The sequence below is a fragment of the Candoia aspera genome, chromosome 1, assembly GCF_035149785.1.
Source record: "Candoia aspera isolate rCanAsp1 chromosome 1, rCanAsp1.hap2, whole genome shotgun sequence".
Lineage (NCBI taxonomy): Eukaryota > Metazoa > Chordata > Lepidosauria > Squamata > Boidae > Candoia > Candoia aspera.
In genome coordinates, this window is record NC_086153.1 from 248,668,300 (window position 1) to 248,695,774 (window position 27,475).

The 27,475-nt window shown below is 39.6% G+C and overlaps 1 protein-coding gene across 1 annotated transcript; it reads left to right on the top strand.

Annotated features, from left to right (window-relative positions):
• The first annotated feature begins 5,941 nt into the window (after window positions 1-5,941).
• WEE1 (WEE1 G2 checkpoint kinase) lies at window positions 5,942-23,674 on the top strand. The gene is made up of 11 exons (XM_063289452.1): window positions 5,942-6,745; window positions 13,092-13,300; window positions 14,998-15,064; window positions 15,164-15,336; window positions 16,223-16,344; window positions 17,965-18,111; window positions 18,478-18,573; window positions 18,660-18,745; window positions 18,928-19,098; window positions 19,190-19,335; window positions 22,196-23,674. Exons 1-11 carry the CDS (start codon window positions 6,158-6,160, stop codon window positions 22,344-22,346), a joined length of 1,956 nt encoding a protein of 651 aa, XP_063145522.1. The 5' UTR covers window positions 5,942-6,157; the 3' UTR covers window positions 22,347-23,674.
• The last annotated feature ends 3,801 nt before the right edge of the window (window positions 23,675-27,475 follow it).

Sequence of the window (27,475 nt, forward strand, 5' to 3'; positions counted from 1 at the left end):
CTGTAGAAAAAAAGTGGGAGGAAGGAGTACTATGCAAGCTTCTGGTGGAAAGGCATGATATAAAATTAACAATAAAAGTGAGGAAAGGTCCTAAATCAGGCATATTTTTTCAAGGACTTTAAGAAGCAGCAAAGGGAGATTTCAGCTACTGCCTATAGCAACTACAGGAAAAGAAGTAGAATAATGCCATGTCAAGCTATGTTATGCCATGTCATACTAATGCAGTACAATATTCTCCTGAGAATTGTTTAAAGACCACAGCTCTTAAATGTATTGTTTTAACTTCCCCTAGTTAGGAGACTAGAGTTGTTGAATGCACAATGTTGCTGAATTTATTAGCTTTGGTTAAGATTGTTTAAGGGAAACAGGGTAGGAACAAACAATGTTATCAATCCAACAAAGGCTAAGATAATTAAATGTACAAAGGTCACATTGCAATATATCTCTAATGTTAATTTGTTTGCTAATCCACAGGCTGGTTTTGAGATAAGGTATTATTTTCATGCTGTATTCTTGTATTTAATTCTTTGTGCTTCTTATCTGAAAACTATGCAAAGATCTTTTGTTGGAGTGGTATGTAAATACTTCAGTTAAGTAATAAAATGTTGGTCCTAATGTTATTGCTCAGTGCTGGAGTTCGAATTTTCCCCCATTGATAACATAGTTATGATTGTGGTTTATATTCATTTTGAGTATTTCCTCTCAGTCCTCTAGCCCAGAAGGAAAACCCTGGATTTAGTACACATTAGAATTCTTGTCTATTTCTTCAGCCTAGTTTGCACAAAGTTCTGGAATCTAATTCAAAACTCCTCCCCCTACCCTCTCAGGTTGTAAATAACACCTGTTCCTCTTTTTATAAGTTTGCTTAGAATTTTGCTCCAGTACTTTTCTCCTGCTTCCCCACTGCCCTATTGATCAGATCACCTTAACAAAGCAATCTGTGTCTCTGGCTCTTGTGGGAGAATCATCTTCTTCTCACTGGTGCATCCCTTGTATAGTGCCTCTGTTATGGGTGGTCAACCTGTGGCCTTCCACATGTTAGCAGTTTCAAATGCTAGCGTTCCTAGAGAAATATGACTAGTAGCAAGCGATGCTGGGAGTTGTAATTCAGTAAAATCTGGGCAGTCCCAGGCTGGAATCCCTATCTCTGGTGTAAAGGCTTTACTCTTAAAGCAGATCTACATACATCTCCTTAACTTTGAGGATAGTTGGCTACCTGCTATAGAAGGATACAGTACTTCCACATGATCCAGACTGTTTTTTTTATCCCCAGCTAACCTTTTTTTTTCCCAATATGTGGAAGCCGTTTTTCTCTCCCCCCCACAATTTATTTGCATGATGTGCAGTGCTCCAGCTGCAATTGTGGTGATGACTTAACAGAGCCTGGATCTGTCTAGTTCCTACTGGCTGCTTCCAACTGCTGTGGGCATATCCCTGCCTCTCTGGTCACTGCAAACTACCCTCCATGGTCATCTTGATTTGTGCTGGATTGATATGATAGGAGGAGAGGAGCAGCACTACCAATACTGTTAAAGAAGCCATACACCAGAATTTCTCTAAGCATGTTCTCTTGTGATCTTGATGTTACTATTGCTAGAGTAGTCAGACTCAGTTATCTGCTTAGAGAGGATCTGGACTATGCTTTTCTTTAAAAGCATTACTCTCTGTAGCGATATCAAATAGCTAGAGAAAAGTGTAGGAAGTTCTTGGTCTACTACTAAGGTGTATGGAGTTCTCTACTATTGCTACAGAATCCAGTAGACAAGGGCCTCTCTAAAACAAACTGTAATGGTTCTGAAAGATAGTTAAAATTGTTCTGCCAAAACTTGCCTTCTCTCCCAGCATCAAGCCTCGCTCATGTGAAGTGGAGCAGCTGGTAGACATTTCTTCACCAATTGCTTAACTGTAAGAACAGTAGCAGCACAGTGGGGGGTGGGGGACAGATTCAAACTAAAGAAGGTAGTGTCAGAGCATCATCATACAAGCCCCACCTCTTTTGTTTGTGCATTGCAATGTCCAAAGTGAAAGCAGGAAGATCCTGCAAATGCCTTAATACCTTAATACTGGGGCAGAGTAAGTTGGCATACTTTGTGCTGCTTTATGGAGCACAGCAAACCACATTAAATTGGCTATCTCCATGTGCCTTCAATGGTTGTCTTGGAGAAGCCATGATGAGACTAGTCCAAATCTGTTACTCTTGCAACTGGCCCCATTGTGCATGGATGACTATTTAATAATATTTGTATTTCTATCAAGAGTCTCTGGTAAAAAGCAGTTCATGCTCTTAGGAAGTCTAATATTGTATATCGTAGGTGTGAAACAGCAATTGTACTTAAGATGTTGCAGCATCTACTTAGATGGCAGCATCAGCCCTAAATAAATCATACCTTTTTGAAAGACCCACAAAAACTTCCCATTCTTCTAGTAGAAACATTGTACGATTAAGGTTGTAATGGTTATATTAATAGTATTAAAAACTGTATTTCCTTTTTCCAGCAGACCCAGTAATGACCCCTTCAGTGTGCAAGTTCTTTTGTATTCTATGTTGTCATAACATATTTAGATCTAAGCAGCTGCAATCGCAGCAAAAATGCCACTTTCAGGTGACAATTTTATTGATCATATAAATTTGGTATCACAGAATTGGAAGGGAGCTCTGAGTTTATTTAATCAAACTCTTTGCTGATATTAGAAATTTAGTAGACTATCCTAGCTAGATGGCTATCTGATCTTTCCAAAAAATCTCTTAGATGGTGATAATTTCTGAAAAAAAAAATTAAATTAATGGTTCTTCAGACAATGCACATACATAAATGCACATACTTCCCCTCTTTTGGGGGAGAAGGGCAGTAATAAAATTTGAATAAATAAATAAATAAATAAATAAAACCAATATCACAATGACATATGCAGGCAAATGAGATAATGCAAGCAACAGTGATTTAAGAATACAGAATATTTCTCTATAAATCAATAAATCAATAAAATCAATAAAATAGAATATAAAAATATTAGTATAGTGTCATCCTTAAAATATATTTTTGATAGTGGACCTTGTATCTCACAAATTCATTAACTTTGCTTCCTGGATTTTAACCCAGAAGAATGGAAGAATGCTACAGTGACAACAAATAAAAGCAGCTCTTCATACCTTTCCTCTGTTCCAGTGTCTTTAGCTGGTATTGTTTTTATTGCTCTCCATTTAGCTGTTTGTTTTTTTGGGGGGGTGCCTTTGAGTCAGTTTTTGACTCCTGGCCAGGCCTGCAACTAGGGTCTGTGTCACCAGGGGCAAAGATGGATTCCACGCACATTTTGGCGCCCCCCCAGCGCGGTGCCCGGGGCACATGCCCGGGTTGCCCCTCCCTAGTTGTGGCCCTGACAACTGCCCAGACTAGTCCCTGCAGTTTTCTTGGCAAGGTTTTTTGGAACTAGTTTGCCATTGCCTTCTTCCTAGGGCTGGGAGAGAGTGACTGGCCCAAGGTCACCCACTTGGCTTTGTGCCTAATACAGAACTGGAGCTCATGGTCTCCCAGTTTCTAGCCTGGTGCCTTAACCACTACACCAAACTGCTCTCCAGTTTATTATTACATTCATAATTTTAACAGCTTGTAATCTCAGCACTTCTTTGTATGCTTCTTACTTTTTGACTGGATCCCTTGGGGAATAGCTCTGGGAGCTATTAAACACAGTTCAAGCAAGGGTGGGTTTTGATTTAATCAACATACTAGGTTAAAAGATGTTTGGGTAATTTGTGGTTTGGTGCATTGTACATACCAAGCAATTGGGTTAATTCAGTAAATCATGGTTTAATTAACCTAAGGGTATTGTGTAAACACATCCTAAATACATTTCATATTGAGGCTTTGTTAAGGTAACAAAACCATTTAAGTCATATCTTAAACACAGGAAACACAGTTCAGGACCTTGCTAACTCTTTGGCAAATGCTGCCATGTAGTCAGGAAAAACTATTTTTTAATTGTCTTGATTTACACAGTATACAGTTTGCTTGGTTTTGGTTAGCGTGTTGTGTGATGTCAGCGAACTATGGTTTATTTAATAACCTGTAAGTAAACAGTGGCTTACTACAGGGTGAACACAGCTACTTAAGTAGAAAGTTAAAGATACATAAACATGCATGTCCCAAATTTTAGTTATACACTGATCTTTATTGTGAGTGGGTAAATGCAGAAATCAGTAACAATCACATATACAACAGCCATTCTCAAAATACATGTAGACAGTTACAGATGTTTTTCTCTTTGGTATATATTATATTTGATTTTAAATACACATACATTAGAATCAGAACCCCTGATATGTTGTCATTCAGTATATCACAACATTCTTTGAAATGCTTTGTTCATGAACAGACTTAAAATCAGCCAGTTTGTCCTCAAAGGCAAAAGCAAAACCTTTTGGTTTCTGTATATTATTCTCTCAGATTTGTGTCCACTGAGCCTGTTTTATGTGGAATGCAGAAAATGTTCTGCATTTGGAGATAGTTGGCAGCAGATAGTTTATCACCTTGGAAGATGAACTAGTGAATTAACTGTTGAGCTGTGGATGCCACTATGTCCAGCCACCATATGGCCAGGCCAAACATGGGGACAGGGCTGGTTTGTTACAAACTTTGGTTGGGGGTTCCTTTCTTTCACGTAGTTATTTTAGGTGGGGTGACTGTACAGGAGGCGCAGTAGCGATCGGCTCAATGGAACTTTAGCAAATGATGCGGGGGACGTGACATACTTCCGTCCAGAAGTCAGTCATGCATTCCAGTTCAACCAAAACCCATCTGGGATCCTCGCTAAGACTGCATTTTGCAAATGGTGCCTCCTCAGCGAGACGAAAATCGCACGGCCTCTTATGACAACTTGCTCTCTATTTTCCCTGCAAGCCTTAAAGTCCACCATTGCCCCTTGAAAGCGCTTTCGGCTCGATCTCTCTTGGCTGAGAAGTCTGACCGCCGGCGCGGCTGTCTAGCTTTTCTTCTCGCAGTCTCGAGCTTCCGTTTCAGCAGGGGAGAAACCCTTTAAACAGCTCAGTGTGCGCACATTCACCTGCGGTTGACCGTTTGGAGTGCATTTATCACAGCGGTCCAAATTCTAACGTAACCGCAGAAAAACCGTTCCCTCTGCTGTTAGCAGTTCCAGCGAGAAGGGAAAAAAACCATGCAAGAAAACGCCTAATTAATTAGCGCCAACTCTATAGTCAACTGACGTGCGAGGATGCCCATGACTGCAGCCTCAAGGGACCAGGAAATCTGCAGAGAAAGCTGCGGAAAGGTCTACTGGGCGACTCAGTTGTTTCATCACAAGCACCCCATGTAAAAGGAGAAAAGGGGAAGTTCACGTTGCAGCAGATCCATCAGTTCGGTCAAACCGGTTTACACCCGGACCTTTGCGCCCCTTCTTTTGAAACGTATTGAGTCAACTTAGGTGTAAGGTTCATTCATTCCAACCAGATTGGCGATTTAGGACTCAGCGTGAGGCTCGCTGAGCTAAACGAGCGCTGATTCGGCTCCGCAGACTGCTTGCCACAGGCAAAGCACATCCAAAAGGAAGGAGCCCTTAAAACAATTTGGATATTGATGACACATTATGACTACAACGTGCAGTTTCGGGCCATGTAGAGGCCGGGATTTCCATCTGAGTCAGCCCCGATAACTCCAGGACTCACTTGAAACCCTCCTTTATACCTTCTAGCGTTCTTCCCCAAGGACAAATACTAAACTTGCAGCCTCGTTTACACCTTTCCAAATACTTTACTCCTTTCTCTCAGACACTGACCCCCTCCAACCTACAAATAAACTAGCCCCTCCCTCTTTCACCCCCGAATTCGCGCCAAATGGTCGCTGATGTCATCACCCAGGGCCCCGCCTCTCGCCACTGGTGTTTTCAAACGGAGGGGGCGTGTGGGATTGGCCAGTGTGATCAGCACGTGACCAACGGTCGCGGGAAAGCCGCGGAGTCTGAACGGGCGATTGTACTGTAGGGTGGAGAGCGCTGGAGTTTGCGGACGAGTTGGAATCTTGTCGGGTGACTGTGTGAACCCTCGCCGGAGGAGAGTCTGACCGCAGGGGGGCAGGATTTGGGCTGTCAAGGTGCCTGTGTGAACGGAAGCCTCGGGAGGGACAGAATAGCTTGTACGATCTTGGCCATGAGTTTTCTGAGCCGGCAGCAGCAGCCGCTGGCTCCGGGGGCGCGGCGCCTTACGGTTCGGCGGACTGCGGCCCCTATCCGGCAGAAGCTGCTTTTCCCGGGCGGCGGCAGCGATTGCGAGGAGGAGGAAGAAGAGGAAGAAGGCGGCTATGAGGAGGAGGAAGAGGAAGGAGGCGGCAGCGGCAACAGCACCGGGGAAGACTCGGCCTTCCAGGAGGCCGACTCGCCTCTCTCGGTCAGCCGTACGCCAGCTCGGCGGGAGCCTCCGCCACCGCATACGCCCGAGGAGGTCGGGAGGGAATTGGCGTCGACCGCGCTCCCGGGCGAGGAGGGGGACTCGTGGGAAGAGGAAGGCTTCGGCTCTTCGTCCCCCGTGAAATCCCCAGGAGCTTATTTCATGGCTGGCTCGCCGCCGCTGAAGGGTCCCCGCCGTTACTACGGGCAGTCGCCGCCCCCGCCGCGACCAGATACAATCCGGTACCGGGAACACCAGGATCCCTGCTCTCCTTTGCCCGAGTACCCTGGCACACCGCCGCACAAGACTTTCCGCAAGCTGCGCCTCTTCGACACCCCGCATACACCGAAGGTGAGAGGAGAGTTGGCGGGGAAAGGCCCCTGAGTGAAGACAATGGGGGGAGGAACGCAGCCGGTTGGCCGAGAAGGAGCGTCTTCCTTCTGCCGACGGTCGAGGGACTGCTGAAGGGGTGGGTGGAGGATTGGGAGGAAGAGGGCATTTTGCCACTTTCGCCGAGAGTGCTTTCTCGATGCTGTTGGGGGCTTCCCGTAAGTTGCAAGCCTGTTTGATTTTGTTTCAACCGAGCACGTGGGTGACGTGTGATCTCAGGCGAGTTTTCGTGGTCGATCCTCTGCCAGGTGAGATCACTTGGCTTCCTCCCTGACCGTGACCTCTTGGTCTTTTGGGTGGTCAGAACAAAGTTTTATTGTCTGGTTTGGAAAAAAAACTGTCTTCAGCGAGGACAATAAGCGGCGCTCTTGGATTAAATGCCACGCCCCCTTTCTGCCTTTGTCAGTGTTTCTGCGCAGGACATTTCAAAGAGATTATTCATTGGTGCCAGACAGGGTATGCTTTACTGCGGGTACTTTCTGCCCTGTTAAAAGTCTCAAATGTTATGAAGACGGGAGAAAGCTGACCAATGCTCTCTGTGCACAAGGCAAAGGACAATTTTCAAGAAGTAAGATGAATTTGAGACGGAATTTTAACCTTGTTGGGTGTATTTAGCTGGATCTTATGCATGTCTCTAATGATAAGGGTTACATGCCACACATGCAGCTTCTCTCAACATGTATTTTAATGTTCTACATGCCACTTGACATGTGGCTGATATTTTATTGCAGCTGGCATTATAAAATGCAGAATAGCTTTGCTAAAGAAAGTGGATTTGAGGTCTTCATTTCCCAGTTCATAAAACTGGGCCAAGAATAAGAACAATTTTTTTTCCAGTATCAAGCTGCTGTATCATAATTGTTACATAACACGCTTGCTTGCCTGTTACAAAAAAGTTAGCATCTTTGGTAAGGCCTGCGGACAGATTGTCAGTTAATATTATGTAACTGAACTACAAATTATAACAAAATATTTTTTTCCCACATTGTGGTATGTGGCCAGTCCACTACAACTTGCTTAGAAAACTACTCAAAACCTTAATGGTCCTAATGCTGGCCTTCTGGTTTGCTTAGTGATTTTGGCGTGTTTACTTTCTAGAAAGAAAGCAGTTCAAGGATCACTCAGCATATATTAGGAAATCAATCCCCTTTTTTAAAAAATAGAATAATAGGGAAAGTTTTATGGTGATTTTTTTAAAAGCAAAGCATCTACTTTAAAATGTATACACTTTTCATGAAAGTTTATGTGAATTTTACATTATAAAGAAATCTGAGAGATGTAAAGTTTTGATAAATGAGGCAAAAAGCTTTGAGACCACTATTATTTTTAGATTCTTCACCACCTGGATTCTTTATTTTTACCTTTATTTATATTATTTATTATTGTATTTTATTCTGTGTATTTTATGGTTGTTTTTAATTGATTGTTGTAAACCGCCCAGAGTCCCCCGATGGGAGGAGATGGGCGGGGACAAATCAAATAAATAAATAAATAAAAATTGTCTGCTTGTTCTGACAATAGCAATGTGTTGGTTTTTCTTAAGATGATGGTCAAGTTGTATGATGTTGTAGAATCAATAATTTTGTGACTGAAGTTAATTTTCTGTTCATATCTTCTGTATGAAGTCCTCTAAATTACTAATGTTATGAAGCTGTCTTACTATAAAATTAGTATATTGCTGTCAATATTGTATATCTAAAGTAACGTATGTCTAAAGTTTCTTGAAGATGGAAGCCTATTAGGATAGTCTTAATAATCCAGATGAATTTTCAGGAAATGTAACTATGATCTTACTATGGTAATACATGGCTTAATTGAGTTCTAGAGTGGATTATTGCAGTATATTCAACAGGTACCTTTGAACAATCTGGGGTAACTTTAGATGTACAGAAAGTAGAAGTATATGTTTTATGAAGAGTTCCATGGGAAATCATAGATATAATTTTATAACAGCTCCATTTGTTGTGAGTTTGTGAAACCCTAAATGGCTTGCATCTAGGATATCTGAGTCACTTTGAGCTCCCATGCTAGCCCAGATATTTCATGGCCTAAAACAAGGGAGGGCAGTCATTTTCAGTAGTGTTGTGATGCACATCTTCTATTTGGTCTCTTTGGCGGCTGTCACTGGAGTGGATAAAGCTGAAATATGGAGGTGGACTCTGAGGTATTTTAAGGAGTCAAATTCTTGTCCTAAGCTTTGCAGAGGCTTAAAACACCTATTTTACCCCTTAACCTCACTTAGACAAGGAAAAGTCAACCCATTTTTACGGTATAAAGGATGATGTTAGTGCTTTGCAAGGGTCAAAGCAGCCATTTTGCCTGAAGAATGAAAAATTGGATCTGAAAAAAAATTATTTGTACCCACTGGGGAATCACAGTGGATGCTAGAGATCAAAGTTTGCCTACCCCAACCATAAAAATGCCAAGGAGATAACTCATGGTGTTCTAACAGTGGACAGGGCTGGGCTGCATATGATGTTGCAGATACCCCTATCTCTGAGATTTGTTAAAATCTTTGTCACTTGGCTAAGATTTCATTTCTTCATTTTGTGACTATTTTTTTCTTTAAAATTAATTTTGCCTGCTGAGTTCATCCCTGGTTTATTTAATTTTTGTTCAAGCTGGCCCTTTACTATGCATATAGATAACACTGTACTATAGAAGAGTTGTAATAAATGTTAACCACACTCAAAGCAACTATTCCTATACAGGTGTAGAATCTCTGGGCTAAGAAATATCTTTACATATACAATATGTACATATACAATAGTGACAGCAATATATTATTTGAAGATCTTGGCTAACTGCTGGTAATCATAAAATAACCATAATAGTAAAAATCATGCAGTAGTATGATTTAATATAAGGTTTAAATTATACATTGGTTAGAACAAATCACTCTAGTTTGGTCCTTGCTGTAATTATGAGCCCAGTGAGGCACATGCTGATTATTTTTAAACCACTGACAAGAGAGGGATCAGAGCTTTGCGTTAAAACTTGTAATGACCTTACTTTCCAGTAGGTGGCAGTTTTTTTAAATTGTTCAATCATGTCAGATTCTTGGAGACTGCCTGGACAAGTCCCTGCAGTTTTCTTGGAAGTTGTGTGTGTGTGTGTGTGTTTTGCTGCCTTTGCCTCCTTTCTAGATCTGAGAGAAGGTAACTGGCCCAAGGTAACCAAGCTGCTTTTGTGCCCAAGGCGGGACTAGAAGTCACGGTCTCCTGGTTTCTAGCCTGATGCCTTAACCACTACACCAAACTGGCTTAGGCGGCAGTACTTCGTGCATTTTTGGCTCAAAAAGCTAAGCCTGTCACATCTATTTAGTACTTGATGAGGGGCCACCAGGAAATTGTACCATTAATTGATTTCTTCCTGCATAGTTATTGTTAGGAATTGTTATACAGTATTTGTTGCTTACTACATCAGTCTTTCATGTTTACCAAAGGATCCAAAGCTTCAGTAACAGCTTGTATATATTACTGGTTTCTTACTATTTAAAAAATCAAAGAAGTAGAGGCTGTTGTATGTGTGTTGTTTGTGTTCCAGAAAGGAGATGATCTTGAGCACAGAATTAATCTGTTGTCACATTTTGAATTACAACCCTCATTAGCACCACTATTAAGTTCTAGATATTTCCTGTTTGGTTCACCTGCCTATAATATAGCAGTTTATATTTTTATCCTATGGATGGCATTAAGTTTGTGGAATTGGAAAGTGTTTGAAGACACTTCAGATACATTTTTATAATGCAATAATGTCCGTTTTATTTGCTTCTGCCTTGTCTTTAATGTTTGAATGTCACTAATGTGAGTAGATACACAGATCTCTGAAATTCAGAGGAACTGTTTTTTGTCATGGTTCTCAAAATTTAGTGAGGAATGTGTTCTTTTAAACCCTGTTAAAAGCCAAGTTCCAATATTAAAAATAGAATATATGTAGAAGAAAGATATACATATAAAGGTGTGCATCCTTTTTCAGCCATGAGTGGATTTGAGTAGAATCAGAATAATATGTGATCTGATTAGTATGTATTTACTTTAAATTTATTTATTTATTTTTCAGATTTCTATCACTGCCCATCTCCCCCAAAAGGGGAGTTAAATTTAATTAAACTAATAATGGGATCTGAGTTGTAACACTTCTTCTGGCCAAATCTATTACTGACAGAAGAGGTTCATGAAGATTACAGTTTATAATTATCGCTGGGAATGTTATATTCTTGTATATCAGTTCTGATTATCAATATGGAAACAACTCTTCAAAGTGAGGGGGAAAAACATTAAGCCTTTCTTATTTATGAGATTAGTTCTTCCTTCAGCTATCCTAGGTTATTTGGTTAAGATGAGTGGAATTCTCTGCCTATAGTTCTGAAAAATAATTAACTTCAACCTGGAATTAAAGCAGTCATTCAGGACATTAAACTATCCACTCAACAAGATTGATAGAACCAGATCAATTCCCAGGGGGGACTTATTAAAAACAGACAACAGAAGAACAACACCATTAGTTGTCACCTACAGCTCAAGCCACTGAAACACATTATGAATAAGCGACAGCCCATACTGTACAATGACATAGTAGTTTTTCTGGCACTGGCAGGCCCAAGCTTGCATATGGACAGCCACCAGATTCTCACAAGCAACAAGAAACAACAGGAAAAGGATGCCAACATGAGACTAGGCCCTGCAACAAACCCAGGTGTATACTTTGCTCCCACTTCCACACCAACAGTATCAACAAGGTCACATACAAGATTACAAACACCTTCACATGTTCTTCTTCCAATGTGATACATGCTATCATCTGCCAGCAGTGTCCCTCTGGATTCTACATAGGACAAATGGGCAAACTTTGTACAAAAGAATTAATGGGCACAAATTTGATACAGGACTCAGACAAGGACAAAATTATATCAGAGCATTTTAACCTCCCAGGACACTCCATAGCAGACCTCAGAGTGACTGTTTTTGAAAATCAGAACTTGAACAGTATCATTGAGTGAGAAATGGTTAAACTCATATGCACCAAAAGGTTTCAGGCAATCTCAGAAGGTCTCATCAAACACAGTGGGTTTTTAACACATAATGTTAATTGATAAGGTACTTGTGATCTGTCTCTCATGTAACCTGCATCTGCATAACCAACCTCTCTCTCTCTCTCTCCTGCTTTTCCCCAGTTGAATCTTATATCAGTCAGGCCATTTTATGCATTTGATGAAGTGAGCAGCAGCTCACAAAAGCTTATGCCTTTTAATAAAAGTTGTTAGGTGAGAAAGGTGCTACTAGACTCCTGATTTTTTTTTTTTTTTTTGGCCCAAAACCTGCTTGAAATTGTCATTTTTTGTTTCTTGGAACAGATACTTTTATTGTGGAGATATTATCTTACATTTAACCAGTAGGAATGGTGATTAGGAATTCCTTCTAGTTGAGGCAGAACAAGGAGAAAGTAACTGATTTATAAAGGATATGAACTCCTTCTGCAGTGTAGAAACTGGCAAAATCTGCTACATCTCCAGATGGAAATTAAATGAGTTGGTGGAGAAGGCAGGCAGTGCCACATGCCTTATCAGCCAGCTTGCCCATTTGTATCCTGATTTTTTTTTTAAATTAGCCTGTGTTTTGCATGGAAGAACTTTCTGGTGAAGAAAAAGCAATCTGGATTTTATTTGCTGGATACGAACTTGTAAAGAGCTTAATAACAGGCATGCATTATTACTGTTTTTTACACCATACGTTGGCTTGAATTCCAAGAACTACTGATAGAAAATGGCTTTCCTGCCTGCTAAAATAGCTAAAAATCATGGTTTTGTCTGTAACTTAAGTTTGAATATATCTGACTATTCCACAATATTTTCTTCCCATAATGATTTCTTTTGTTCATTCTCAGAGGAGTTAACGAATTAGGAATAACACATAAGAAACCAATTTATGCTGTAGTGTGTAAGAAAGGAAGCACAAGGAGTTGTTTATGAAGAGAATACAGGTAGTCCTTGCTTAACAATTATTCGTTTAGTGATGGTTTGTACTTAGAACAGTGCTGAAAAAACCAACTTGTGACCAGTCTTCACACTTATGACCATTGCAGCATCAGCAACTTCATGGTTTGCTTAGCACAGGAAGTGATTCACTTAATGTTCGCTGCAAAAAAGGTCATATGATCAGGTCAGATTTGTTTAATCACTGCTTTGCTTAGCAACCAAAATTATGGTCCCAATTGTGGTCGTTAAGCGAGGACTACCTGTATGGATGTATTAGATTTTAAATGCTCAGTAGCTTGTTAAATCAGATCTGTCATATTGGTTTTTCAGAGTCTCCTTTGTCGAGCTGAAGGAATGGGCTCGAGTTCAGCTAAACTTCGAGGTGGCTCTCTCTTTATGAATGTTGGAAAACTAGTAAAACAGGAAAGTGATATGGGACAAGCCCCTCATGTGAACATTAATCCCTTTACTCCGGACTCTGTCTTTCTTCAATCTTCAGTTGGACAATGTCGAAGGAGAAAGAGAACACACTGGAATGAGTGAGTATCTCAACTGATCTTTTTTAGACTATTAAAAAAAAATGTTATTAAAACAGTGAGTTGGTATAATCTTTTAAAATATAATTCTGCAACCTGGTATCTTCCACATGTGTTTCACAATCTGTATTATATTTAACTACTGTCTTGGCTAATATGTATATTTAAATGAAATTCTCACAATCACCAGCCAGAGGCCCTACCTTGAGAAAGGAAATGGATTTTCTTAGTATCATTTTACAGATTCATAGTGAATAATGAGTAGTGGCAATAGAGCATGAGCATGAGTGGTGGCAATAGAGAATTTCTACTGTTGCCTGAAGTGATGAAAATAACCGCTAAAGCAGAATGTTAGAACTAAGGTAGATAAGAGCCTGGTTTGGATGATTATGTCGTGTTTTATTTAAATCCTAATCTGTGAAGCTGAGATCAATTATAGCTGGCTTTATCGGCAGTATTGCAACCGAAACTCTCCCCACGACCCGAGTTCGATCCCAGTGGAAGCTGGATTCTTGGGTAGCCGCTCAGGTCGACTCAGCCTTCCATCCTTCTGAGGTTGGTAAAATGAGCACCCAGCTTGCTGGGGAAGGTGACAACTGGGGAAGGCAATGGCAAACCACCCCGCTATAGTCTGCCAAGAAAGCGTCACGAAAGCAGCGTCCCCTCAAAGGGTCAGACATGACTTGGTGCTTGCACAGGGGACCTTTCACCTTATACATTGCACTAAACCAAAATGGCTTGTTAACAAATTGTTAACAAATTGTTGGCTTAATGTGTTGTATAAACCCAGCCATTGTTTATAAAATATGGTTTATGACATTATATGTGAAATCAGCCAATGTTTATTGAATCATGGTTTCAGTGTTTAAACCATGACTTAGCAAAATATGAAAACCATTTGTTCTTAAAGTAACAATGACTTAAAGTATCTTCACCATGAAGGTTTTGCTTTCTACTAAGGCACAGTTTTCTATAACCAGGGAACCAAAGTTGAATGTTAGTTAACAGACCAAGAAAATAGGCCCTAGTTTATGGAATATAATAGGGAATTCTGGCCTAAACCAGAATGGAAAGGGACAAAAAGGAAAGAAGGTATAGTTCATGAAGCCAGGAGTGATAACCAGAACAAAATCATTATGTTAAAATGTGTCCCTGTTACCAAAATTGCTGCATGTTTAGCTTTTTTGCTTGGGTTATTGATACCATGATTTTCTATGTTTACTCTAACCTATTGCCTCCATCAATATGGAGATAAAGAAATGTGGGGTATTATGTATCAGGAGAAAGGTACTGCTTGGTTCTTAGTTAAAAATTGCCAATATAAATGGGTTTGTTGTTTAAGAAAGGAGCTCATGCCCAGGTTTTTCTCTATGGATCAGATTTCTATATTTCAATTTGTGTTCCTATTCTTCCCTTTTCTTTTAAATAATTCCATTCCTCACTTGACTCTTTTCAGTACTTGACACAAGTATCTTACTCGGGTCAAATGCTGTAGTATAGTATTTATCAGCATAATATAGTCAAAAACAATTCCACCTCAAGGAGTGGAATTTCATTTAAGATTCTATGCACCCTCCTAGCACTATTCTTGGCCATACACCCTCTATATATTTTGCCTCTGGATGAGTGATGTATTATTTAGGAAAATCTCTTGGAAAGTTAAGATTTCATTGTATTTTTGTATATTTTTATGTTTTTAGCTCCTGTGATGAGGACATGGAAGCAAGTGATGGAGAACTTGAGGATGAAACTATCAGACCTGCCAAGGTAAAAACAAATAAAGAAGTTCCGTAAAACCATATATTTCTAAATAAGCACATTTCAGTGACGTTGAATTCTGCTGTGTTTCTCTCTATACAATTTTAGCGGATCAGCATAACAGAAAGCAACATGAAATCAAGATATGCCACAGAATTTCATGAATTGGAGAAGATTGGTTCTGGAGAATTTGGTTCAGTATTCAAATGTGTGAAAAGGCTTGATGGTTGCATCTATGCAATAAAGCGATCTAAGAAACCATTAGCCGGCTCAATTGATGAGTGAGTATTAGCAAAAATTTAAATGCAAAGTATCTTGTATTATATTTTGCTTCTGTGGGCACAGCTCATTTAAAAACATAGAATACTGTTTCTGCAATTAGGATAATGAATTGTTCGTACTTGAAAAAATGATACAAAGTTGTGCATACCTTTTTTTATATCAAAATATTTAACATAGGTCCACTAATATATTTGGAACAATACTAAATAGAGCTGGGTCTGCAGTAGCTCCTTTCTAGGGATGTGTAAAATATTCCATGAACAGATCAGCCACTTTAAAGTTTTCTGGGCATGGATATAGAACATGGATGTTCTGGGTTGAGATAATGGGGGAAAGGCAAGGCAATATGTGGTGGGTAAGGAAATTGGCTGGAAAGATTAGGGCCGGGTAGCTGGGCCATTTGGGCAAGATACACTTGAATACATGAGCAGCTCCTAAAGAGAAGGACGGCTCTGGAAAGATTAAGGGGTGGGGGCAGGTTGGCAAATAGGCCATGCAAAAGAATAAGGGAAAGAGGATTAGGAGTACCAGCCTTGCCCTATTCACCCCATCAGACCCTTCCAGATTTTGTGTCCAGGTTTTGGTTTGGCCAGAGCACAACCTGCCTGGAATGGTCCAGTCATATATTTGAGCCACAATTTGTTTGGGTCATGAAAGAACGAACGAACGAACATTGTTTCCTGCACACTCCTACTTGTTTGCTTGAGGTTTTGCCTAAATTGCATGACATGCTTGTATTATGCAGAATAATCCAATTTTTTTTATTACTTTAGTAAAATGAACAGAATTCTGTTTATCTGACAACTTAATATTCCATAATAACAGCTTAATGCTTTGGTAAAATTATAATTTTGTTCACATTACCATTTTTTTTCAATATCATAGGCAAAATGCTCTTAGAGAAGTTTATGCCCATGCAGTTTTGGGACAGCATTCACATGTAGTCAGATACTTCTCTGCTTGGGCTGAAGATGATCATATGCTTATTCAAAATGAATATTGTAATGGTAAGTAAGCTTTTGTTCTAATGAGTGTGGAAAAATAACTATAGTAGGTTGCTAAGCAAGTGGCTGAGAAAGGTAAGAGGTATATTGATTGCCTCTTACCAGAGATAACATTCCTGTTCTTGTTACCTTAAAATAAGTCCTCTTTTAAGAGGCATACTGAGGATTCGGGATTTCAGTTTCAGTAATTCTACAGATGTTGGGTGTGTGGCTACAATTTGACGGGAATGCTTTGAAAGGCAGAACAAAAATGGGAGAACTGTGATACATTAAATAAGCAAAGCTGAATTATATTAAAAATATACATCTTAAATAAAACGAGGCAGGAAGCTTTTCTTTCAAATATTAAAATAAAAGCTTTGCTTCCCCTGAGCTAGTAATAGTCTTCTGACTTGTTGTTGATAAACTCCATTTGGCTTGGTGGGTCCATCTCTATCTAGGCTGATTATTTCAATTAATTTTCTGACTGAAAAATAAAAATGAGTGGGGAATATTGTACTGTTATTAGTTTGATTAAGTAGTTTGATGTGATTCAGCTTCAACTGAAACTGTAAAGTTGAATATTGAAATACATTTCCTCTGCTGCTAATTTTGTGTTACATTAATTGTGAGGGACTCCAGTTATAGCCCTCAAGGCAGACATATTAAGGCTTCAACTGTTATTCCACAGTGGAAATGTAGGCTCAGCTGACAACCAGGGATTTACATAGAAACCAAAATTACAGCTTCCCCCTGCCTACTACCACTTCATTTTCTTGTGAGCATGCCCCAGCTCTGCACTTTCCTTTTCCTTTCCTTTGCCTTCTACTCCAGGGGTATCAGAATATATTTTAGCAATAAGCAGCTTTTCAGCTCAGCCAATGGAGAAAGTCAGATAAGTGGCACTTATAAGGCATCAATAATACAAAAATAGAGGAAGCTTTTGTAGATTTTAATATAAAATTAGATGGGTTGTACAAAGCAAACTTGACTCTTACCCAAAAAGAAAAGTTTTCTTTGCATATCAGTATTTGTTAAATATTCCAAATGCTTTATATAGAGATTCATAAGCATCACTGAGACAAAATCTAGTAGATTAGTATTAGTATCTCCATATTATATATGAATTGAGAGAAGCCTAGAAACAGCTTTTCTAAGATGATTATTAGTTCATAGTTGAGTCATTCTGATTCATAGTTTTGGTTCCCACAATATTCCTTAAAAGCATTTGATTGAAGTCAGTGAGGCTTATTCACATTTGTGTGCATTTTGTAGTTCAGTTCATTGTGAACTTGTACTTAGAAAAATACAGATTTTCCCTAACACTATATAACAAGTTTTCTTTGTGGTACTTACATCTAGAACTAGCATTAATATAAAGTCTTAGCTACTGTATAATTCCTATTTTGCTTTTATTGTGAGCTCAGTAGTGATCTTAAGCAAACTTGCTTGGAGGTGTTTTGGGGTAGATTGTCACAGAAATACCTGCAACAAACAAATCCATGCTGTAAACTTCAGGCTCCTATCTACATTCTGAAGCTAATTATTTTTTATTATTTAAGAACAATTATTAAATATTATATGCTGAACAAATGGCAGGGTGCTTTTTTTTAATCCTTTAATGTGATTTAATTTTGTATGCAGGTGGCAGTTTAGCTGATGCCATAAGTGAAAACTATAGAAATATGCGTTACTTTGGTGAACTAGAACTGAAAGATCTGCTACTACAGGTTGCCCGTGGTTTAAAGTATATCCATTCAATGTCACTGGTGCACATGGATATAAAGCCTAGTAAGTATTCTAAAATCTGATGTCTTCTGCATTGTAAGGATTTAATATTTTCCAACATGAACATATATGTAGTAGCAAAATGAATAGTGAACCACACCTTAGCAACTGAAACTTTTCAAGTCTAAATACAGAATACAGTGCAAGAGATCTGTTTTGAAACACGTTGGCCAACTGTTGTATTTGTTTTGGAAATATTTTTGTGGGATTACATTTGCTTGCTTGTCTTAAAATTTGGCTTCATTCCAAGAGAACTGTTACTACTGATATTCATTACTCAAAGAAGCAGCAATAGAGCAGTGAGAATTCTACTAGCTCTGATATTAGTTTATATTTTGATACAGTTTTTCTAATTTTATTTCTTGGTAGGTAATATCTTCATATCTAGGACCTCAATTCCAACTACTATATCTGAAGAAGGAGATGAAGATGAATGGTCATCTAGCAGAGTTGTTTTCAAAATAGGTAAGAAATACAGAACTATAACTATTAATACAGGCTTTTTTTAATTTTGAGAAAATAATTTTTTATCCTTTACTGTTTTAATAAAGGTGATCTTGGTCACGTCACTAGAATAGCCAGTCCTCAGGTGGAGGAAGGAGATAGTCGTTTCCTTGCCAATGAAGTTTTACAAGAGGTAAACTAATGCATTTTTAAATTATGCCAAAATAACTAACTTTGAGTATCTCTCTTGGTTAGATTTTACTTTTTCTTTATTGTTGCAGATTTCTGTCCTATGAACAGAGCTGGAATGTAGGGAAAAAAATGTTTAATCTGTTGTCTTCTGTATGGCAATTAAATTTTAATTATCTTTTTCAGAACTATAATTACTTGCCAAAAGCAGATATTTTTGCACTGTCATTAACTGTGGTATGTGCTGCTGGGGCTGAACCATTGCCTGCCAATGGGGATCAGTGGCATGAAATTCGACAAGGAAAACTACCCAGAATTCCACAAGTCCTTTCTCAAGATTTATTAGACTTGCTAAAAGTAAGTTTAAGCATCTATGGCAACAAACTAAGTATTTTTCCCATATGTGGAGATGGAAAGGGTAATCAAACATAACTTTAATCTATTTCAGGTTATGATAAACTCTGACCCAGAGAAAAGACCCTCAGCAGTTGCTCTAGTTAAGCATTCTGCATTGTTATCCACTGCTAGAAAGAGTGCTGAGCAGCTACGAATAGAACTGAATGCTGAAAAGTTCAAAAACTCTTTGTTGCAGAAGTAAGTTTAATCTATACTATTCCAATTTTAGTTTCAAAATACTGAGGAATAATACTGATTGCATACAACTGTGCAACAAAATAAAGGGTTTTGCCATTTTTCTGAAGCACAAATTAACACATTGGGATCTGAAATAGAATAAACATCAACATTTTGGCTTCAGGAATATGGTATGGCTTATGGTGCCAGTAGAGAAGGTTAAACTGTGATTTCTAAGTGCTTAAGGTTAATAAGTTTGTTACTTGTGAAGAGATCTTTGCACTCCCAATAAGAAGAAAAAGTGTAGTTTTCTCTGGGAGAGGCATGCTTATATCTTCCTTAAGAATGCATCTAGAGCACATGCAAAAGTCCATCCTGGCTTTCATCCTTGGAAGATGTTGATTTCCTAAGGCATCATCAGTGTAGCCAATGAAATAAAAGTCCAGAGATTATTTACAGAATATAAGTAGAATACCTCAATCATAGGGAAGGGAAGAATTCAGTGAATTGTGTAGTTGAATGTGAAAATCACCCAGTATGAGTGACATACCAGGTGACACTGCGAAAATTGAAAGCAACCATTATCTGTAGTTTTACTTTGTAAATTGATTGAGCTTGCAATTGATAATTTAAAGGAAGTTCCTCCAGTGCCAGAAATAGCATGCCTTTCAATCCTAATAGATTGGGATTATTACATGGATGTTGACATCTGTAGAGTCTTGTTCAAGAAATTTATAAAGCTGTGGAATATCCCCCCTCAACTTTTGGAGTTAACCAGGACAATTGTTAGGCTACTTACACTTTCATACTTACCTGTGCAACCACCATTTTGTTTTCTGCCATTTGGGCATAACACTCATTGCAGTAAAATTGGGGACCTGCCACAAAAACATTTGGATCATTTGGCTTAAGAAGGTGAACCCCAGGCATCTCTATCTGCATCCTACCCCAGGCAATAGATATCGACCTCTCAATAGATTTTCTGGATACTTTTGAGAGAGACAAGATGAGCTCTCCTAGTATGTTTTATAAACTTAGACAGCTGTTAAATGTGAATTCCCAGCACCCTTATAGATTGCCTCAGTTGGCACATGATATATTTATGGTTGTAGACCACTGTCATGATTACCTCAAAGGAACTATACACTTTTGTGTACCCTTTGGTTCTACCTCTTCCCACATGGCAATAGACACGTTAGTCCATTGTGAGCTGTGAGTAGGGAAATGTGCTATGATGGGCTAGTTGATTGTCAGCCCTCCCAGGTAAACCAGACAGGAAACACAATGAAGTGAGCTAATTCTACTTTATTGTAAGGCTACATTAACAGAATCTAGCAAGTCTGAAAGTAAAAACCTTCCGCCTTCCCTATTTACCACCTGAGTAGTTAGGGTGAGTCCTTCCTAAGTTTCTCTGGCTGTTACTCTGTTGTGGGCTCCTTTGTCTTTTATCTGATCATTCCCTAGGTGGCATCTCTTCCCCCATCTTCCAAGGTCACCCTCACATTCCATCACATTGATTGATTTGTATTTCCTTCTGTATGGGCTCTTTTTGTTAGTTGTGTGTGTGTTAAGGATGGGATAAGTTTAGACTGAGTATGAATTTGAAAATGGAGTGTAAAGCAGAATATTACAGAATATGCAAAACAGAATGGTAGGAAGCAAAAGTAGGACAACAAGCTATAGCATTGGAGTTAGTGTGGATATAGGCACAGATGGCATGGCAGTTGCTTGCAGCCTCACGGAGGGCTGAGCCACAGTAGCATTTCAATTACTTTGACCAGGTGATCTAAGTTAGGGCTAACCCCTGAAAGCTCTCCATTAGAGACTGGCAGTCCAGGGCAAGTAGGAAGGAATTGAAGAAATTGGTGACAGGCTTGTGTTTGGAACCTGCTTGAGAACGGAGTTGGACTTGGTTTGGAAACTGATTAGAGGTGTTGGTAAATAACCATTTTAAACTGTTGGATTGTGTGATTCATGTGCACAGTTGTTCTGAAAAAATTAACTTCTGAACATGTATCTGTAGTTAAGATAACGTTAGTATTTTGTCTATCCAGGTTCATGAAATTTAAGGAATAGCAAAATAATACTTAGGAAACCGTGAAGTATCAAGGTGAATTAACAGATACGTTGAGTAAAAAAAGCTACTGAGTCCTTGGTAATGGTCATGCAAAGTGGAAATGAAAACAGGAAATGTGATGGAGTCATATTTCAATGTAATTTTGTGATTATTTAAAAATCATTTTCATGCACATTTTTCCTTGCACACTTTTTAATGCACATGTTTCTCTAAATATACTGTACCTGTGAGTTGCACAGCAAAATTAGAATAGTGCAGGTGTCAACATATGAGTTCCAAGTCCTATAACCACCTTTAATGTTTTGGGAGGAACCACACAGGGAAAAAAAACCCCGTATTGCTGAAATTTTCATGCCAAGATTCATTGGTGTGATTTTATGATATTGGGGGCATATGCAGTTCATGGCTTGCCCTTCCCTAATGTAGCAGGAAATAGCTGTTCAGGGAGTGGCTTTTATCTTAATATGTACAAAATCTAACATTTTGTTCCTCCTCTGGGGCATGTCATTCTGGTTGATTCAGGGATTGTCCTGCCATGAAAATAGGCTTGCTTAGATTGGAATATCACGTCCAGAATGTTATGGATTGCTCCAATTCCAATTAATCATGTTGTAGATGAGGCAGAATAGGTTTTGCATGATTCCACTGTTACAGAATAATGGAGAAATGTTCTGCTCTCTGCTATGTTTGAAGTAGTAATCCCATTTACATTATACCTTTGTTTCAGATTCTTTTTAATGATTTTGGATGCAATTTCTGCAATATTATCTGAAGGGGAAATAACAGATTTTTACCTCTTTGCAGAGAGCTAAAGAAAGCACAACTGGCAAAGGCAGCAGCTGAGGAGCGAGCACAGTTTACAGACCGGATGACAACTAGATCTACAACACAGAATAGAACTGCTCGTCTTACTGGGAAAAAAATGAACCGTTCAGTTAGCCTCACAATATACTGATGACTGTATTTCATAAACTGACAAAGGAGGATAATTGATTATTGCTGGACTGAATTAGAAACAGAAGAGAAAAGTCTGTTTCTAATTTTCTATTTAATCATTGTCAATGGTTTTATAAAGAAGCCTTTTGCAATTTGAATTTTACCAGATGCAGTTAAACAATTACCTTTTTCTCTGTTTCCCCCAACCTTTAGAAGTTATGTTCAAGATCTTCATTTGCTAGAAAAATAGTCACCACCAGGTAAAATGGATTTCTCCTCAGTGCTGTGTACTCTCTAAATTTATTCCAGAGGATTTGGTGTTGTGTGGGAGGAGATTCTTTTGAGTAGATTTGGGAGGTGTTTTGTGGAGGTGAAGAAAGGGAGATGCCATTGCACAAAGGAAGGCTGCTCAGAGAACACTGGATGGAGCCTTTATTGAACAAGGCTTTTGACTATATTATATATTGTATCATCCAGAGTTAACCATTGGAATGGTGTGCTGCTTTTTAGTTTTAATGCATTGTTATGAAAGGCGTTTTCCTGATAGTATAATGAATTACTTTATAAATTGCTCCATCTGGCATGGAGAGAAGAAGTGCCATGGAGAAAGTCTAAAGGACAACAAGCCAAACCATACCTGGTGTCAGGTAAACCTGTTGTGAATTTTATTCGTGTATTCAACTGGGAGCACTTTGTTAGGCATTGTTGCAAACCACAGGAGTAATCTTGTGGATACATGCCATGTGAAACTGCTGCTATTTTTAGTTTGTCCTTGCTGTAAACTGTAGCATTAAAACAATCATTGTGTTAGTGGGGTTTCTTTAAAAAAAAATTATGTGAAAAAATACCAGAGCTGCTGTAGTGAAAGCAGTGTCCTTCTTTGAAGCTAGTGTACTGTGTACAGAGACAGCACACCAATTTTATATTTGAATTACATTATTAGTGTAAATGTCTTTTTTATAATTGTTTCTAATAAAAGTTTTCAAGTTAATTCCTCTCCCTTCTCCACCTTCTCTTCCCTTCTCTATTAATATGTGAATGTCATTGTTCATATATTTTACTATTTGTACATAAGTATACTGTTTTAACATTTTTCAAAATAACTGTATATAGCTGTTATACTGTACAACATAAAAGCTGTAGTTTGCAATGCCAGAAGATCCTATTCAAATTTATTTCAACCTTAGTTAAGAGAATAATATAATCAGTCCCCTAATAATCTGTTCCAATATTGCCGAAATAGATGCTATCTATTACTGGCTTTTTGGTTTAAACCAGTTTCCTACTTGAATGTTTCACTTTGTTTTTAATTAGCATTGAATCAAATATTAAAGTGCCACTTGGAAATTAATATTGTCTTTTTTGGGGGGAAGTGGTCATTTATGAAGATCACACATCTACAACCCTGGAAAAACATTCTTAGCTCTGGTTATGCCTACTGATGCAATCCTGTTGCTCTGGACAGTGTGTCTGCTGAGGAAATGCCTGATGCTTTTGAGGCAGGATGTGGATTTCAGTACTTCTCACTTCATCCTGGATGTGTCCCAGTACACTGTACATACCTTCTAGTTGATTAGATGCAGACAATAGTAGGTTGCCTTGCCAAGATAGTCTCTGATTGGAAATCCTAACCTTCATAGAATAGCATCAACATGCTTGGGATAAAACATGACTTTGGTTATGCTTGTATACTAGCTGAAAGATGCCAACACTGATTAGTACTGTCCTTATTGTTAGCAGATGATCAAGTCAATGGGTGGCAGAGATCAATATTGGTCCATCGGTTGATGTCCGTGGTATATGGAAAATTGCAGTTTGGAATGTAAGGGGAGTAAACAGTAAAAAGCATCACTTAAACGCGAAATGGAAATAAAGGTGTGAAGCTAGAGAAGAATGTAACTGACCTGAATAAAATCTGATGTGGAGTGGTGTGTGTGTGTGTGTAAGAGAGAGATGAATTAAAAGCAGTATTCATATAATCTAGGTGGTTGTGGGTGCATACTGTATGAAAGTAGGAATTCCTTGATTGGTGATAGTTGTATATTACATACCAGTGAATGGTGATAACGAAAGGACTTCCAGGGGATATTATTTGATTTATATCCTGTCTTTTATACATAAGCTAAAGGCAGCTCATTGTTACTCTGTTGGATGATGCAAATGCATGGATAGGAAGATGAGAGTCTACACAAAAACCATGGGTCAGTTCAAGCTCCAAGAATTAACGAGAATAGTCATTGGTATCTGCTTAGAAAAAGGTCTGTTCTAAATAGGTGGTTGAAGCACAGATATGTTAATGTGTACATGAGTAAACTTGGAAAAGGAATGAATAAAAGCATTTCAGTGTGTATGATGAAATACTGAAGCAATGAAGGATAAAAGGGTAATGAGAGATCCTAATTGTTGGACAGACTAGTAGTGTGGGGACTCTGTCTTTGGAAAAACTGGACCTGGAGGAAGTGAAAGAAATGAGTCAATGTAGAATAACTGCAGGAAGAGAAAGTGTGAGAAGATTCCCAACAGGGTGAAAAAAAGTTATATGTAAGAAAAGATGTGGAAGCTGCTTGGAACAGACAGAAAAACAACAACTGCAATATACTGGAGGTTAGTGGACTTACTGTCCTCTTCAGACTATGAGACAGCCAGGCAGGTTTACTAATAAAATTCTTTATTGAAATAACTATTTACAATAGCAAAAGTTCTTGCAATAGATAGGCTGTATAAATCCATCAAGTCCACCCAGGTGGCAAGGGACACTCAGGCAACACTGCAGGGTCAGACCATGGCAAGACAGCGAGGCAGAACTTGGCCAAATCTCTGATTGAAGCTTCAAGACTGGAAGGAGCTAGAGTGCATGGCAAAGAAGAAGCTGAACACTCAGATTTACGCCCTGGCACACAGGCTGGATTAGGCTGGTACATGGAGACTAGACATGGTTGGGCTGAAGTATCTAGGCAAGGCTTGGTTCTGGAGACAAGACGACTTAGCTGGAATGTCTAGGCAAGACTTGGATTTGGAGACAAGATGACTGGGCTGGAACGTTTGGGCAAGGCTTAGATCTGGAGACAAGGCTGGACTGGACTGGAGCATGGCTTGAAGGCAAGGCTGAACTGGACTGGAGTGTCTAGGCAAGAATCTGGAGACAAAGCTGGACTGGACTGGAGTGTCTAAGCAAGGCTTGAATCTGGAGACAAGGCTGGGCTGGACTGAAGCGTCTAGGCAAGGCTGAGATCTGGAGGCACAACTGGATCGTGCTGAAACAATGTGGTGAGGCTTGGAGCTGGATGCAAGGCTGTTCTCAGCAGGGAAGGCAAGGAGAGGCTCGACTGGAGCGACTGGTGCAGGAAGCAGGTCCACGATGGTAGAAGGCCCTGGTACTGGTTCCACGCTGGCTACAGGCAAGGCTTCCAACACTGGTAATGACTCTTCCGCAGGTGCTGTGAGCTCGAAAAATCAGTTGTCTCTGGCAGCTTGTGCTTGGGGTGCCTGCCTTTTTATTTGGTCCTTTTCATGCCGTTTTCCTTTAGCAGTCAATCAGGCTTCTTTCTCTTTTGTGTGCTTCTCTGCTCTACTCTCTTGAGCACTGATTGGAGGCTTCAAATCTCCCTCCGGAGTTTGTCCAATCAGCGCATGCGATTTCTCCCGCTCTGCTGAGTCACTTCTTGGTTTTGATTCTTCAAGACCTGTGGAGTCCTTGGTATTCTCTGAGCCTTGTTGTTTTCTTGCAGACGTTTCATTGCCAGACTAGGCAACATCTTCAGTGCAAAGAGGGAGTGGGCCTTGCTCTTAGTTTATATACTGTGGCTTGCCCTGCTTGTGTTGGTGGGGGTGTTGTTCTTTCCTTGGGAGTTTGTTGATTGGGCTGTTGTTTGCTGCTTGGTTGATTGCCTGAGTTAATAGTTCCTTGATTAGGGTGTATTGTGCTGTTTGATGGTTCATCTGGTGTTAATCCTAGTGTTGATCTTTGCATATCTGGGCGTTGATTGTTGGCAGGGGAGTGTACTGGTCTTTTGTCTTTTCTATTGTCTCTTTTGAATGGTAAGTAAATATTGTTTACCTCTATGTGCCTGTTGATGGCTGCTTTGTCTGAGTGCCAGGCTTCCAGGAATTCTCTGGGGTTTTTGGATTTGGCTCGGTTTAGGATGCTCACAGTTTCCCAGTTGAAACTATGGTTGAGTCTGTCCATGTGTTGTGAGATTAAGGAGTTCTCATTGTGTCTTTTGACTGCTAGTTGGTGTTCGTGGATGCGCTCTGCTAGTCTTCTGCCTGTCTGTTTTACATAGTGGCTGTTACAGTCTTTGCACTGTATGTTGTAAATAATCTCACAACACATGGGCAGACACATGAACTATTAACTCAATCAACCAAGCAGCAAACCACAGCCCAATCAAAGAACTCCCAAGGAGAGAACAACACCCCTACCAACACAAGCAGGCAAGCCATGGTATATAAACTGAGAGCAAGGCCCACTCCCTCTTTGCACTGAACATGTTGCCTAGTCTGGCAATGAAACGTCTGCAAGAAAACAGCAAGGCTCAGAGAGCACCAAGGACTCCACAGTTCAACCCTGAGCTACAAATATTCTCTTCAAGACCTTCCTGTAAAGTTTCGTTTTCCCCTTCTGACTCCGAATAAGTTTCGTTTTTGGAGTCAGAAGCAGGCTCAAACCTCACACTTATGCTACTGGTAGATAGGAAAAAGGATGCTGGATGTAATTATGAAGTGAAAGATAAAAAATGCACATACTGGTACTTACTGACCGCAATTGGGATCAGCAACTTGCTAAGCAACGTCGTAAACTGAAAAGTCACATGACTGTGCCTGACTTACAATGTCAGTTCCAGCTGCAGTTGTTAAATGAATCACCACAGGTTGTTAAGCAGAAGATCATGTGACCACAATATGCAACTTCCTGCCAGCTTCCCCATTGACTTTGCTTGTTGGAAGCCAGCTGCGAAGGTCGCCAATGGTGATCATGTGACTGGGAGACGAGACTGTCGTAAATGCATGCTGGTTGCCAAGTGCTCAAATCACAATCACATGACCGCAGGGATGCTGCGATAGCTGCAACTTCAAGGACTGCTCACAAGTCTCCTTGTTTGGTGCCACTGTAACTCTGAACAGTTGCTGAAGTCAGTAAGCGAGAAC

Excerpts from the sequence above, each read along its gene's own strand:
- WEE1 (XM_063289452.1), top strand. The coding sequence starts at position 6,158 with ATGAGTTTTCTGAGCCGGCAGCAGCAGCCGCTGGCTCCGGGGGCGCGG. Across the intron at positions 15,337-16,222 it reads TTAGCCGGCTCAATTGATGA|GCAAAATGCTCTTAGAGAAG; the intron begins GTGAGTATTAGC and ends TCAATATCATAG. Across the intron at positions 18,574-18,659 it reads CAGAGTTGTTTTCAAAATAG|GTGATCTTGGTCACGTCACT; the intron begins GTAAGAAATACA and ends GTTTTAATAAAG.